This window comes from Camelina sativa, chromosome 12, assembly GCF_030686135.1.
Source record: "Camelina sativa cultivar CO46 ecotype springtype chromosome 12, ASM3068613v1".
NCBI classification, from domain to species: Eukaryota; Viridiplantae; Streptophyta; class Magnoliopsida; order Brassicales; family Brassicaceae; genus Camelina; species Camelina sativa.
The window spans coordinates 3,297,915-3,313,694 of NC_141891.1; the positions used below are offsets into that span (position 1 = coordinate 3,297,915).

Sequence of the window (15,780 nt, forward strand, 5' to 3'; positions counted from 1 at the left end):
TTTTCTTCCACTCATCAATTTAATTTATAGTGCTAGATTTCATACTAATGGTTTCATATTTAGAGGATTTAGTTAAATGATATTTTAATAATTATATTATTTTCTATATTTCACTTTCAGTTAAACATGATTTCTTTTTCGAATCATTTTTTCATTTTGCTTAAATCAAGAAAATCAATTTTTTTTTATAAGTTCTTTTGTTTTCAAAAACCTCAAATCTTAAATAATATAAATATTATATTGATCTTTACATATTTATCTATTGGATCACAAAACAAAATAGACTTTACAAAATAAAATAGACTTTATAAATGGATAATTATATTGATCATTCTAAATTATTAAAAATGATACATGAATATGTGAGATAACCAGAGTACATAATAGAGAATAAGAGATGGATCTTTTCAACTTTATGACGTTATTGTGTGGTGAATATTATAAAAGTATGAAAATAATGACTTATAAGATGATAATCTAAAATAGATAATGAAGATAAACCTTTTAAAAAAGATTCTCAAATAAACTTGATTTTTTGTTAAAACCAATATATGTGAATTTGAATTTAGCTATGGAAATTTTAAAAATAAATATGAATATATTAGAAAGGCAAGAAATATAAAATAAATATTTTATTTTTATATAAATAAAATAAAAATTGAAAAAAATGTTAATTATATATAATACTTTCTAAATTAAAATATAGAATCAAACTCTTGCAACACATATTAGATATAACAACATTTGATATTGGTGAGAGAGGAAGAGAGAATGATTACTTATAAGATGATAATCCAAATTAGATAATGGAGATGAATCTTTAAATATAAAAACAATGTAAAAAATATATATATATATATATATATATCATGTAGTCTCTAAAATTAAAATTTAGCATTAAAATTTTACAATGATATTTCATTTGGTTTTTTGTAACCCATACAACAAAAATAAGAAATTGAATACATTAAAAAAAAAAATTGAGATATTGTGGAAGATAATGAGAGAATGTGAAAATAAGAAAGTAAAAAATGCAAATATGAGAGAATGAGACAATGCTTATTTATATGATAAAAATTGATGGAAGTTACATTTAGAATTATTGGAGTTACAGATATTATTTATTGTTTTTGAATAAAATTGAGTGGTGGAATATGATTAATGCATAATTTATTTTATTTTCAGTTATAATTTTATTTTAATGTATGAATTAAATGTATTGTGTTAATTGAGTCTTAAATATTATTTAAAGCAATTAAACAATTAGAAAGCAAAAAAAAAAATTTAGAAAGTATTAAATAAAAATCAATCAATAAGGAGAGACCAAAACCTTATTTTTATATATATGATTTACAAGAAAGATTTAAAGATTTACAAGAAGCTTCTTTTGCAGGAAACCAATTCCCAGTTAGCTGAAAAGAAGCAGAAAATAAGTTAAACCATCCCATCCAAATCACTGTTTCTCGGTACGTATCACAAGAAAAATGAAGATCTTTGCACAAGTTGCATTATTTACACAAGTAAAAGCACCTACACAAAGAAAGACTCCATATTGAACGTAAATAAGATTCTAAAAGTTTGTATCAATTTTCTATGATATTAATTCTTGAAACAGGTAAAATAATTGCCAGAACTAAATACTGAACTTAATAAGATTCTCAAATGCATGTTTCAATAGTCACTCTTTAAAGTAGTACGCTAAAAACGATCTGCTTGATATGGCAAAGTAAATTTAGTATGTCAGATGCAACTTCATCATATATTCATATCCAAGGAGATGGAAACAAGACTACTTACCAAATTTTCTGATCTTGTGATAAGGGATGGATTGAATTTAGCAGGAGCTTGAGCCACAAAAAGATCCAAATATATGCGGGAGCTGAAATTGTCAAATGAAGCAATAGCATCAGAAAAGCCACTGAAAAAATTCACAAAGTTCACAATGAAAATATCAGTTGATTCCACTAGAATAGTAACATGTTTTTTTCGAAGATAACCGAACAGCCAAAACTGATTTGATATGTTAGACACAAACAAGTCTACAGAACCCAGCTTCACCTATGACCTATTAAGCTCATCAAAATTTTTATCTATAGAATTCATACATGCAGGACTACTATGTACACAAAGATTATCTAGAACCAGGGGTTTACAACATTATGACAGAACTATATTATATAAGTTTGCAGTAGAGTAACTGTTACAACATTATGACAGAACTATATTACAAGATGTAGTTTTTGGTAATTTTTACCTTCAACATCAATAACTACGCAGTCCAGCTCTTTACTCTCTCGCTTAGGGTGTTCTTCGCTACTAAGAAGTGAATAACAAAATCGATACAATAACAAAATCAATTCGGAGAAGAAGACACTTACAGCATCGAAGGAAGTCATACTTATCGACGGCGGAGGAGGTTTTAGTGACAGGGAAAACGTATTTCCGAAGGAGTTTCTTCGACATCTCCATCAACACGTTCTTCCTATTCGGCGAAATCGTATGCTCCAATCGACTTCCTTTTTACTGCGGGATTGAACTGACCGGAGACTCATCGGCACCAGAATAATACTGGGTTCCGACGGCAAGAGAGGGTTCGAGGATGATGCATATCACCACGGGAGAATGAATTTGAATTTGGCTTTCGAATTCTGTCTTAATAGTTTGTTTGACTTTTTTTGGTATGATTCGATTTTGAAATTTCAAATTGATTTTAAAATCGTACCGAACCGAACCGATCCGATACTCTGAGAAGTAAGACAGCTGTTCCCGGTTCGAAGGACATTGTTGGTTTGATATTAAAACCGTATCTATAAGAATAAGACTATAATACTAGTATTTTTGCTCAAAAATGTGTTTAGAGACATTTACAATTAATATAGATAGATATTTAGAAGATTTATTCTAGATTAAACAATTTTATTCTCCTATAATCTATTTTTGATTTAAAAGTTTAAATGTAGTGAATCATTAAATAAAACATAAAGTTAATAAAAATGTATTTTTTCTGCATTTATTGTGATTTGTATTTTTTTTTAAACGAACAGATATTACTCGGTTAATATAAAAAGTGTGTATTCAACATACATATATATTGTCAGAAGAGCCAAGTTACTATTAGAAGAAGGGATGGACCTTAGAGATTTCATCAAACTGCACCATCAATACTGTCCGGTGGAGTATTTATTTGGTCCGTTAGTAGCTGAAAATGGTAATGGTTGGTCGACTGTGAAAGAAATCCATGCCTTACTATGTGAAGCTGTTGTTAAGCAGATTATCTTGGTTGGGATTGGTGGCATTGGAAAACAACAATTGATTTGATTTGTTATAGAACGGTCAATAATAAACACTCTAATTTGTTATAGAACGGATCAATTATAAACACTCTAATTTGATTTATTATAGAACGGGTCAATAATATATCACTATAATATGGAAAAATTCAAGAAATATGATTTTTTGCTAGAGCATGGATTAAAATTTCAAAAATATGATTTTTCGGATTAAATTTAAGTTTGAAATAATGTTGTTTGGTAGGTTTTCTCGGTCACGATAATTTTGACAAAGATATGTTACATATTTGGTCCTAAAATTAATATGCACTATACTATAGGTTAAATCATAGAATAACAATCAAAGTACAATATATAATTTTAAATACTAAACAAAACAAATAAAATTAACAAACAAAAATTAATTTTTTTATCACACAACTTAATCTACATTATACCGCGGGTCAAAATATAGATATAGTAGAATATATCTTACATAATAGATGTTATTTTCATAAGTCATATTCAATATATGATTTCATGCCATAGTATTCCATCCAAAAAAAACCTTTCAAAACAAATAAAATAATCACATATATGATGTTTTAAATAAAAATTACCAAATAAATAAAAAGAACAAATTTAAACCCCTGCCATAGTATTCCATCAAATTTAAATAATAATCATATTCTAGTTATAACATATTTAACCAACAAATATAACTTATAATTTAAATATTTTAGCTAAAATAATTTTGCCCCCGCGGTGCACCGCGGATCCTAGTCAAGTGTAAAATAGAGACGTTTGGCTAGGCAGAAAATATTATTTACCGAACAATCCTTAGGCATTTATAATATTCTAAATTGAACCCTATAATTTTGTCTTTGTCAATTGCAAAGCTTCGTCGTTTTAACCATAAACCCTAGATCCGTCTCATCTCAGCCGCGAATTATCTCCTTTGCTGCACATCTCAGTAAAAAAAAAAATCCAACGAAGAGACAGAAACGGAAGCAAGAGAAAGAAAGAGAAGAGAGATGGGAAAAGAGATCGAGTCGCCGCAGGAACAGAGCTCTTACACTGTTGAGCAGCTCGTCGCCGTCAATCCTTTCAACCCTGAAATCTTACCCGATCTCGAAAACCACGTTAACGAGCAGGTTCCTTTCTCAATTGATTATGAGCATCGCTGGATTCTGATTTAGGATTACATTGGAATGTGTTAAGCTTTCTATTGTTGAAATCTTCTTCCATTGATTGTTTCGTTTTGATTTTGTTTTAGGTTACATCGCAAACGTATAGTCTGGAAGCAAATCTATGCTTGCTTCGTCTCTATCAGGTACTTTAGTTGTTCGTATGATCATCATAACCATGCCTGTCCAAAGTTAGTGTCTCCGATCGTTTACTGGTATTGTTTCTTCTTATATGCAGTTTGAGCCTGAGCGCATGAATACTCATATCGTGGCTCAAATCTTGGTCAAGGTATATATGGCTGACCACTTTTTGATTACTTACCATTGTTTCTTGGCTTATGTATGCATTACTCTCCCTGATTTTGTTTTTAACTTTTGTGAAGGCTCTTATGGCTATGCCAACTCCAGACTTCAGCCTTTGCCTCTTCTTGATTCCTGAGAGAGTGGTACGTTTCTTTCCCTCTTACTTCCTAATAATTTGCTTTCATAGGTTTATGAGTTGAGACTATCGCCAGTTCAGAGATAGAAGATTTCTCATATGTTTCTTTAGTCGCTGATGATTGACAACTAGATAGGAGTAACTCAATCAGCAGTACCCGAATTAATAGATGCACTTGTTTGTATTGTGGTTTCAGCAAATGGAGGAGCAGTTCAAGGCACTAATTGTTCTATCACATTACCTTGAGGTACGGAAACATCACTATTAGTTTGGACTTGGGGAAGTCAGGCAGAAGAGGTGAACATTGAGTATTTAAAACGCTTGCTTTTTACTTTTGCAGACTGGGAGGTTCCAACAGTTCTGGGATGAAGCTGCCAAGAACCGTCACATTTTTGAGGCTGTTCCAGGTAACAAAGTTCTGGATCAGAAATAAATTGCCTAGTATTAACAAAGTTCTGGATCTGGATTAGTTATTTAAGAATATATATATCGTCTAGAAATACAAGCCACCTGATCGTTTTGATTACTTCCTGTTGGTACTATCTATTCATACATTGTGTGTAGAAGTCTAATATGCAAGAGAATAAATGCAGGTTTTGAGCAAGCTATCCAAGCATATGCAAGTCACCTTCTTAGCTTAAGCTACCAAAAGGTTCCAAGATCTGTGCTTGCTGAGGTATGATATTTGGTTTATGATTTTTGACAGACAGCCAGAATTTTAACATGATTAGCTTTAGTAAATGGTAGACCTTTAGATGTGAAATCTCTCACTTTTGTATATTACTTTTTTCCGCACCATAGTTTTAGTAATCTATTTTGTGTCGATACATGCCTTTGCTCACTAGTTGTGAAACATTTTGCACAGGCTGTTAACATGGATGGTGCATCTCTAGAAAAGTTCATTGAGCAGCAAGTGACTAACAGTGGATGGATTGTTGAGAAAGAGGATGGAAGTATTGTCTTACCGCAGAATGAATTTAACCATCCGGAGCTTAAGAAAAATACTGGTGAGAATGTTCCCTTGGAACACATCGCCCGCATCTTCCCAATCCTTGGTTGAACCAATATTATGAGGACACCTGCAAGTTTTCCTTCTGTCTCTGATGTTCTTGTCTTGTACACACATTAAGACACTGTAATGTGAATTGGGGCACTGGCCTTCCTCTTTTGCAATTTGGAGAGATTAACTTCAAAATCAAGTAGACTTTAAACTGTTCTTGAATGATTGATCTTCAGACAACCGAAAAAACAAAAAGGGTCTCTTGGTATATGGGAATGGACACGGCATGCGTAATAGGGTCGTTTGAGTTATACAAGTATCATCATCTATATACTCGTTTTGTTGTATTGTCTTCCTCTCTCTTCCACTCTCTTCCACAGATCACACCCGAAGATTGACAGCCATCCATTTTGGAAGCTCACGTGTTTGACACCAAATCATCATCACGTGCTCCTTTTCCTCCTTTCCCATGCACACATTTTGACTGCCTCCACCTTTTTTTTGATTTTCTTTCTTTTATGTTAAAATTTTGACTGATTTAAAACTATATAAATTAGTTAGATCATCTCGTTCGTATCTAAGATGTGATTTGCCTAAATAAGGCCATAAACTTATGATTTTTTATGTAAGCTAAAATGTATATAAGCCAGCCGTATACAGACTTTTTGAATAGTAATAACTGAACTATATTAATAATGAACCTATAAATAATATTTTTAATATGGTCGACAACAATAAAGGAAGCTAATAAGTTTATTTTTCTTTGACAATCATATATGCTTTTGTTGTATTTATATTTAGTCGACATAATGAAGACTAATGAAGATCTATACATGTGATATACAATTATATACGTAATTGAAGTGTGGATACGTGTAAGATATAATGATGGAAATATACGTGAATAAAATGTGAAATAGAAAAAAGGCAACAAACAACAAAACAAAATCAGACAAACAAGTCGTGAACATAAAAACGGGAGAAAAAAAAAGAACAAAAAAAAAAAAGGCAAAGGAGCACAAAAAAGAAACTGCAAATCCAATCTTCGTTTTATGTAATAATCCATTCAAACCTTCTTTTATCCTAATTCGTATCTGTTCAATTTCGAAGCTTTTTGTTATTTGTGTCCTGTTTGAATCTCTTGTTGGGTATCCGAGAAATTCGTGAAAAAATCTGTTTTTTTTTTTCCTTCCCCATTTTCTCAAGCTTGGCACTATTCAATGGGATTATTATTGTTAATTCGTTCCTCAAAATTGATTTCAATTTCTTATCCATAAGAAATCTTGTGCTTTCCTTTTTTGGTTTCTATAAACAATTCTGTGGATTTCCCATTTTTTGTTTCTTATTTCATCTATTAAAAATTCGTTCTTTTTTTTTTTTTTTTGTGTGTGTTGCTCGTCATAGTTTAGCTAGCATTCGTGACAGCGAGAGAGTTCGGGGGTTTATTATCGCTTCGCATTTGTTGATTTCTGGGATCAAGACAGAGAAGAATTTGAGTTTGTTAGAAAAAATTGGAAACGAGAGAGAGAGAGAGAGATCTAATGATCTTTGAATCATATCATCTGGTATAAATTTTAGATTTTGAAGTTTGAGAGTGACCCATTTGACTTGGTCCTCGGAGATATCGTTATTCCATCCAGGTTAAAACTCTCTCTCTCTCTCTCTCTCTTTCATGTTCTTTTAGGTAAAGTTTGTTGCTTTGAGTGGTTATAACTAATTTCATCTTCAGGGGATCAAGGATTAGTAGAGACTTAATGCGATTAAGCAAATGGGTTTATTACCATGATGACTCTCCTTTGTTACTTCTGGAGGAGATTCAGTAAATGGATTCACCGGATAACAACAACAAACCAGCACCTGGATTTGTCGACATAGTCAAATCTTGGATCCCTAGAAAAAGCGAGTCCTCAAATATGTCGAGGGATTTTTGGATGCCTGACCATAGCTGTCCTGTGTGTTACGAGTGTGATGCTCAGTTCACTGTTTTCAATCGAAGGCATCATTGCCGGCTTTGTGGTCGTGTGTTTTGTGCTAAATGTGCTGCTAATTCTATCCCATCTCCATCTGATGAAACTAAAGATACTCATGAGGAACCAGAAAGGATTAGGGTTTGTAATTACTGCTACAAACAGTGGGAGCAAGGGATTGTTCCACCTGATACTGGTGCTACTATTATTAGCCTTCATTTTAGTTCATCCCCTTCTGCTAGAAGTGTGGCAAGTACTGCTTCTAATTGCACCTCTAATAGTAGTAACTGCACCCTTGATTCAACTGTTGGACCTTCTCCTAAACCCAAGATGAATCCCACGTCTAGCCGTCGTGTCTCGGCAAACATGGATTCTGAGCAGCGTAATGCATCATCGCGTAGGAGCTCAGGTGCTTATGGGCATGTGTTAGATTCTTCTGAAAATCAAGTTGAGTTCTTTGTAAACAGGTAACTTTTTTTCCTTTTCACTATATTGTCTCAGTTTGAATTTATCTGTTAAGTTGCTCATTTTGTGGGTTTAGTAGTGGCAGGAGTGATGGTGAAGCTGATGAGGATGACGATTATCATTCTGATTTTGCACAATCTTACTCTCAAGGAAATGACTACTATGGTGCCATCAGCCTTGATGAAGTAGAACATATCTATGGGTCACATGAAGCTCATGACGTTGGTGTAAATATAGATCCAAACATAGGTTGTTTTCCTCCTGATCAAGATCTTGACTCACTGGATACGGAGACGATAGATAAAACCAGACTACCAGGGAATGAATGGAACGATGTGAAGGAGGGAAGCCCTCCTTGTGAAGAGTCCTTTGAGCATGAAGTAGTGGATTTTGAGAGCGATGGGCTCTTATGGTTACCGCCAGAGCCAGAGAACGAAGAAGATGAAAGAGAAGCTGTGCTATCTGATGATGACGGTGATGAAGGTGATAGAGGTGATTGGGGGTACCTTCGCCCATCTAATAGCTTTAACGATAAGGAGTTCCACTCTAGGGACAAGTCCAGTGGTGCTATGAAAAATGTTGTGGAAGGGCACTTTAGGGCTTTGGTAGCGCAACTTTTGGAGGTTGATAATCTACCTATGCTCAATGAAGGCGATAAAGAGGGCTGGCTTGATATAATTACATCATTGTCTTGGGAGGCGGCAACGCTTCTCAAGCCAGATACAAGTAAAGGTGGAGGAATGGATCCAGGAGGATATGTGAAGGTTAAATGCATCCCTTGTGGCTGTCGCAGTGAGAGGTGACTTTTTTGGACCCTTTATATGGGATGTTTTCTGTGCTTGATGTTTGTTTTAGATACAGTGACATATATGGATTTTTCAAATACTATTCATGCTTTTGAACTGTATGATTAATGTTCTGCGAAGTTACATAATGGTTGACAATTTCTTCCATTCTCCTTTAGGATTAACTTTAATGACATGTATTTTGGATTTGCGAAAGATTGTTCCTGGATTTGCATTCATCAATTATCATTATCTAAGTGCTCACAATTTCTATATGTAGGAAGAATGTTTAAACACTTCTATTTCGTTATTGTCCGTTATTGATAGTTTCACTACGTAAATTCTAGTTGAAATTATTGTGCTTTATATTAGCTTCATGTTTTTGTCCGTTATTGTTCGTTATTGTCCGTTATTGTCCATTATTGTGCTTTATATTAGCTTCATGTTTTTGTTGTGAATATTTTGTGAGGATTTATTCTGTCAGTTGACTGCTAAACTCTGCAGTGCTAATTAAACTGGGATGGTATTTTTTTAGTATGGTCGTGAAAGGAGTTGTTTGTAAGAAAAATGTGGCTCATCGGCGAATGACTTCAAAGATCGAGAAGCCGCGTCTGCTAATTCTTGGAGGAGCTCTGGAGTATCAGCGCATTTCTAACCAGCTGTCTAGTTTTGACACTTTGTTGCAACAGGTCTGAATTTTTCTTCTTCTATATTTTTCCACTTGAATCCTTTGACTTAAAGAAAAGGAAAAGCATAATTCTGTCGCTTTAGAGATGTAGGTGGTTAGAAATTTCTGCATTATTAAAGGCTATCTCTGGTGTTTCAGGAAATGGACCATTTGAAGATGGCTGTTGCCAAAATTGATTCTCACAATCCAGACATTCTATTGGTGGAGAAATCTGTCTCACGGTTTGCGCAGGATTATCTTCTTGCAAAGGACATATCTCTTGTGTTGAATATTAAAAGGTCCCTTCTAGAACGCATATCACGCTGTACTGGTGCGCAGATTGTCCCTTCGATTGACCAGCTCACATCACCAAAGCTGGGTTATTGTGACCTGTTCCATGTGGAAAAGTTTGTTGAGAAACATGTTAGTCCTTCTCAAGTTGCGAAGAAAATGGCCAAGACTTTAATGTTTTTTGATGGCTGCCCTAAGCCTTTGGGTTGTACGGTAAGTTCCACAACATGTTTTTGGTGTTTTAAGACATGGGATCCTTAACCTGTTATAATGACTATGCATATGGTATATCTAATTTTTCTTTTTAAGTTAAAGTATGGCTGCTTGATCTGGTTTTTTCAGATCTTGCTCAAGGGGGCTCATGAAGATGAGCTAAAGAAGGTGAAACATGTGATTCAGTATGGAGTTTTTGCAGCATATCACTTGGCTCTTGAGACATCTTTCCTAGCAGATGAAGGTGCTTCCCTGCCAGAACTTCCTCTGCAGACGCCAATTACAGTGGCTTTGCCTGATAAGCCATCAACAATTAACAGATCAATATCCACAATACCTGGTTTTTCTGTGTCAAGTGCTGAAAAGTCTCCAACTACTGAATTAAGGGATGGGCCACATAAAGCCAGTGTCGACCTTACTGGTAATTTCACTTCTAGTAAGACTGATTTACAAGGGAGATTGGATGGAAACGACAGGATTGACCCATCTGAAAATCTGCTTCACAACTTGGATACTATTTACTGTAAGCCTCCAGAAATTAGTACCTCTAAGGACGATGGGTTAGTTCCTACTCTAGAACCCGGGCAGCTATCGTTTCACAAGGAAGAACCTTCTGTTCAAAAAGATGAGTGGTCTGTTTTACCCTGTGCCACAGAACAAGTAACCGATGGTGCTGACACGGATCAATCCACAGTAACAGGAGATCAGAAGTGTAGTAGACAGGAACAGATGGACTCTTCAAAAGGAGACTTTCTTCCTTCAGCATCTGACCATCAAAGTATATTGGTTTCCTTATCAACAAGATGTGTGTGGAAAGGATCTGTGTGTGAACGGGCTCATCTACTTCGTATCAAATACTATGGGAGCTTTGACAAGCCTTTAGGACGGTTCTTAAGGGATAATCTCTTTGATCAGGTACCTGTCATTTTAAGTGTGTTGTTTATCTCTTAGTTTTTAACACACCATGTTTCTTTTAGCCAGTGGTGAGCAAATTGAACCAGGTGGACCAACTAATCCAACTAAAGTCCAATGGACACTTGTTACCTTTTTATTTTTACGTGGAAATTTTTTGAAGCAATTTAAATAGGTTCCAGATTCATAAAATCATAAAAGCAATCCATGAAATAGTAGGAGGGTAAGTTTAAGAGAGAGAAACTGGAGGGAAAAGCAGAAAAATGACATTAATATGGTTCAAAGATTCCAGAATAATAAATGTGTAAGACCAGAGGTTAATAAAACCTATCGTGATGGTATAAAATTCTGGTTATTAATAGCTGACGCTTGCATTAATCTCTTGTTCAGGATCAGTGCTGCCCATCATGTACGATGCCAGCGGAAGCACACATTCATTGTTATACTCATAGGCAAGGTAGTCTGACAATATCTGTTAAGAAATTACCTGAATTGCTACCTGGGCAACGTGAAGGGAAGATTTGGATGTGGCATCGATGTCTGAAATGTCCTCGGATCAGTGGCTTTCCTCCAGCCACACGCAGAATTGTGATGTCAGATGCGGCGTGGGGATTGTCTTTTGGCAAATTTTTGGAGCTGAGCTTTTCTAACCATGCAGCGGCTAGTCGTGTGGCCAACTGTGGTCATTCCCTTCACAGAGACTGTCTCCGGTTCTATGGGTATGTAGAAATGCTTCCTAATAAACACTTTCTCTGCAGACTGTATCGCTTGTTACATGTTACTATTTTTTTCTCTTCCAATATATCTAATTCTCAAGTGCATTGCGTAATGCAGTCAAGCGTAACACTAATACACTTTACATCAGATATATAGTCTAGATAGGCTCCGCGTAAGTTGTTGTGTTGGTCATTCACATCTTGAATCCACAAGTATCAGTCTATGTTTGAGGGTGGTGACCTTGTATTAAACAAGCTTGAACATGTCAGTACTGAGTGTCATATATATTTTCCTCACTACAGTTTTGGGAGAATGGTGGCTTGCTTCCGCTATGCGTCAATCAATATTTATGCAGTATTTCTGCCACCATCAAAACTTGAGTTCAACTATCAGAACCAGGAATGGCTCCAAAAGGAATCTAAAGAGGTTACAAGTTTCCCGTCTATTTAGTCAAACATTTGTACATTATAAACAAAAGCAGGAGCTTTATATTACTTATTCGTCATTTTTGTATACTTTAGGTGATTCAAAAGGCAGAAGTCCTTTTTAATGAGGTTCAGGAGGCTCTTGGTCAGATTTCAGCGAAAACAATGGATGCAGGTTCCAAGGGCAGCACTCCCAACAAGATAAAGCTTTCTCTTGAAGAACTTGCAGGACTTCTTGAGCAACGTAAAAAGGAATATAAGGTAGCATGCAACTTACACACCGTTAGACTTGAGAAAAACAGAGTTGCATGTGCTTGGTGCATGTCATTACTCACTGTCACACTCGCACTCACCAACCACCCGCACACACACCTACATGTTTAAATGTGGACATTTTTGGTATATACATATTGATAGTTAATTATCAACACCCGAATACAGAAACGCATATCCACTTTTCATGTGTCAACTACTGTCACTGACACTGTGAATAGACTATTTCTTCATTACACTCCTAGTGCAGTACTTGGTTGACTCAAAAAGGGATCATAAAGTTCCGGTCAATTGTAGAAGTCTGTTTCATGATCTGCTGGCCTTTGTAGGCACGCGTATTTTACTTAGTCTCTGCACCTGTAGTCCTTTCTACAGTGTAGGATGATTTTTCTGTTTCCTCTATATGCAATACTGATTGAGGCTGTTGTGGGTTTCAGGAATCATTACAGCAAATGTTAAGTGTGTTTAAGGATGGACAACCTACTATTGATATCCTTCTGATAAACAAACTTCGAAGACTGATACTTTTCGATTCATATGCTTGGGATGAATGCCTAGCAGGGGCTGCCAGTATGGTAAGAAATAACTATTCTGAAGCTCCGAGGAATTCTGCCCCAAAAGTTATGGGTCGCAACGTTTCTTTAGAGAAGCTTGGTGATGAAAAAATAAGGTCGATACCAACCCATGTTGATTCGAGTGGCAAAATTGCTGCTATTCCTGAAGATGTAGGCTCAGACGTGCCCCCAGATTGTAAGATGGAGTTCGAGCCTAGTGAAGGTGGCAAAGATAATTTTGCGGAGCCTGCGCAGGATGTTAAAACAGTACTCTCTGAGAGCCAGTCTCAAGCAACAGATTTATCTGATACTCTTGATGCAGCATGGATAGGTGAACAAACTATTTCAGATAATGGTATTTCCCGTCCGCCTAGCAGAGCTGCTTCAGCAAATGAAATTCAGATTCCTGATTTAAGGCTATTGGGTTCAGAAAGTGGGCTGAACATTAAAGGCGTCCCTACCAGTGATGAACATACAACACAAGTTCAAATGCCTTCTCCTAGTTTCTACTATTCACTCAACAAAAATTATTCGCTTAATTCTCGCAAGCATATTATGGCTGAAGACCGGCCTGTTTATGTTTCTTCATATAGAGAGCTTGAATGGCGAAGTGGTGCTAGGCTGCTGCTTCCTCTGGGAGTTAATGACTTGGTACTACCAGTGTATGATGACGAACCTACTAGTATCATAGCTTATGCCCTTACATCATCAGAATATAAAGCCCAGATGTCTGGATCAGATAAGTCAAGAGATCGCTTGGATAGTGGAGGTTCCTTTTCACTTTTTGATTCTGTTAATCTTCTCTCATTGAACTCTTTGAGCGATTTGTCAGTCGACATGAGTAGAAGTCTTAGCTCTGCTGATGAACAAGTCTCGCAGCTGTTACAGTCATCACTTTATTTGAAAGATTTGCATGCTAGAGTTTCGTTTACAGATGAAGGTCCTCCTGGGAAAGTGAAGTACTCTGTGACGTGTTATTATGCTAAGGAGTTTGAAGCCCTGAGGAAGATTTGTTGTCCTTCAGAAACAGATTTCGTTAGATCTCTTGGTCGTTGTAGAAAGTGGGGAGCCCAGGGTGGAAAGAGCAACGTCTTCTTTGCAAAAAGTTTGGATGACCGTTTCATCATCAAGCAAGTTACAAAGACAGAGCTTGAGTCCTTCATCAAGTTTGGGCCAGCGTACTTCAAATACCTGACCGAGTCCATCAGTACTAAAAGCCCTACAAGCCTTGCAAAGATCTTGGGGATCTATCAGGTACAAAAACTGACAAAATAGTTAACTAACAATCTCTCTGAACTACATGATAATTGAGAATGCTTTTGTTCGACTCAAACGGTAGTTTTGCTTGTTCTTCACTTTTGTTGATATTTAGTGAGACTCATAGTTCTTTGCTAATTCTTTCAAGGTTTCATCCAAACACCTTAAAGGAGGAAAAGAGTTCAAAATGGACGTCTTGGTGATGGAGAATCTTCTGTTCAAGCGGAACTTCACTAGGCTTTACGACCTAAAAGGCTCCACACGTGCTCGTTACAATCCTGATACAAGTGGTAGCAATACAGTTTTGCTGGACCAGAATCTTGTTGAAGCGATGCCGACATCTCCAATATTTGTTGGGAGCAAGGCAAAACGGCTTCTTGAAAGAGCCGTCTGGAACGATACATCCTTTCTTGCTGTAAGTTTCTGGTTGCTAACCTTTCGAAATACTGAACTTGTTTGTGGGCTTTACACAGTAATACTGATGCAAGACATGTCTTGGTTTGTTTATTTGGCTGAAGTCGATTCACGTAATGGACTACTCCTTACTAGTTGGGGTAGATGAGGAAAGAAACGAACTGGTTCTAGGAATTATCGATTTCATGAGGCAATACACCTGGGACAAACATCTGGAGACTTGGGTCAAGACTTCAGGGCTCCTTGGAGGACCGAAGAACTCATCTCCCACAGTGATATCGCCGCAGCAATACAAGAAAAGATTCAGGAAAGCAATGACGGCTTATTTTCTGATGGTCCCTGACCAATGGTCGTCTGCCACGGTAGTGCCAAACAACAGTTCTTCAGCAGAGGTGAAAGAGGAAGAAGAGCGAGACAATCCTCAAGCAACAGTTGGTAACAAGTCCTGAAGCATTTTCTGCAAGATACATACATAATCCATATTCAGTTAGCCAATATAGTTTTTTATTTTTTGGTTGGATTGGTCCTTGGGTAATTTGTGTGTATGTACTACCCTTGGCCTTAGGTGTGGCATATGCCTCTTCCATCGCCTTTTGCATCAGAATTAATAAAAGAAAGATGCAATTGTACATACACTGCTTCAATCTTTTAGTGTTGTTCAGTTACTTTTGTTTACTAACATTTTACTCAGTAAGTAAGTGCGTCAACTGCCTATTATATTTATTTTCATTTTTACAATACGTGCATTTTTTTTAAAGATGGGATCCTCAAGAACTTGAAGGTCTTTAACATTTTAGAATTCATATTAGCATTGGATTACATCTTGAATTCTGTTTATACTCCAACCAAACGCATCGGATGTAGGGAATCCAACCACCAGCAGACAAATTAGATATAGAATTTGGAGTTCGTCTTTTAAAGATGTTTCTCTACATTGGACTTGGG

The 15,780-nt window shown here is 36.0% G+C and overlaps 2 protein-coding genes across 10 annotated transcripts; both read left to right on the forward strand.

Annotated features, from left to right (window-relative positions):
* The first annotated feature begins 4,124 nt into the window (after nt 1-4,124).
* LOC104729932 (eukaryotic translation initiation factor 3 subunit K) lies at nt 4,125-6,117 on the forward strand. The gene is made up of 8 exons (XM_010448963.3): nt 4,125-4,423; nt 4,546-4,602; nt 4,695-4,745; nt 4,840-4,902; nt 5,092-5,142; nt 5,236-5,302; nt 5,489-5,571; nt 5,761-6,117. Exons 1-8 carry the CDS (start codon nt 4,304-4,306, stop codon nt 5,953-5,955), a joined length of 687 nt encoding a protein of 228 aa, XP_010447265.1. The 5' UTR covers nt 4,125-4,303; the 3' UTR covers nt 5,956-6,117.
* Nucleotides 6,118-6,785: 668 nt separating this feature from the next.
* Nucleotides 6,786-15,573, forward strand: LOC104733155 (1-phosphatidylinositol-3-phosphate 5-kinase FAB1A). 9 transcript variants are annotated; one of them, XM_087479216.1, is made up of 13 exons: nt 6,786-6,949; nt 7,305-7,535; nt 7,625-8,329; nt 8,404-9,126; nt 9,648-9,801; nt 9,939-10,283; nt 10,413-11,198; nt 11,586-11,914; nt 12,215-12,338; nt 12,434-12,598; nt 13,048-14,418; nt 14,570-14,836; nt 14,940-15,573. In XM_087479216.1, the coding sequence occupies exons 3-13, from the start codon at nt 7,719-7,721 to the stop codon at nt 15,282-15,284; spliced, it is 5,220 nt and encodes a 1,739-aa protein (XP_087335342.1). In that variant the 5' UTR covers nt 6,786-6,949; nt 7,305-7,535; nt 7,625-7,718; the 3' UTR covers nt 15,285-15,573. The 9 variants fall into 9 exon arrangements, with proteins under 9 accessions (XP_087335342.1, XP_087335340.1, XP_087335343.1 ...); XM_087479214.1 differs by having other exon boundaries at nt 6,792-6,949; nt 7,300-7,535; XM_087479217.1 differs by having other exon boundaries at nt 6,792-6,949; nt 7,300-7,535; nt 8,407-9,126.
* Nucleotides 15,574-15,780: the final 207 nt, after the last annotated feature.

What these genes read in the sequence shown, in the direction of transcription:
- LOC104729932 (XM_010448963.3), top strand. Translation starts at nt 4,304, where the DNA reads ATGGGAAAAGAGATCGAGTCGCCGCAGGAACAGAGCTCTTACACTGTT. An exon ending in GCTTGCTTCGTCTCTATCAG is followed by an intron (nt 4,603 to 4,694) that starts GTACTTTAGTTG and finishes TCTTATATGCAG; the next exon opens with TTTGAGCCTGAGCGCATGAA. An exon ending in TCTTGATTCCTGAGAGAGTG is followed by an intron (nt 4,903 to 5,091) that starts GTACGTTTCTTT and finishes TTGTGGTTTCAG; the next exon opens with CAAATGGAGGAGCAGTTCAA.
- LOC104733155 (XM_087479216.1), top strand. Translation starts at nt 7,719, where the DNA reads ATGGATTCACCGGATAACAACAACAAACCAGCACCTGGATTTGTCGAC. An exon ending in GACTGTCTCCGGTTCTATGG is followed by an intron (nt 11,915 to 12,214) that starts GTATGTAGAAAT and finishes TCCTCACTACAG; the next exon opens with TTTTGGGAGAATGGTGGCTT. An exon ending in AGATCTTGGGGATCTATCAG is followed by an intron (nt 14,419 to 14,569) that starts GTACAAAAACTG and finishes AATTCTTTCAAG; the next exon opens with GTTTCATCCAAACACCTTAA.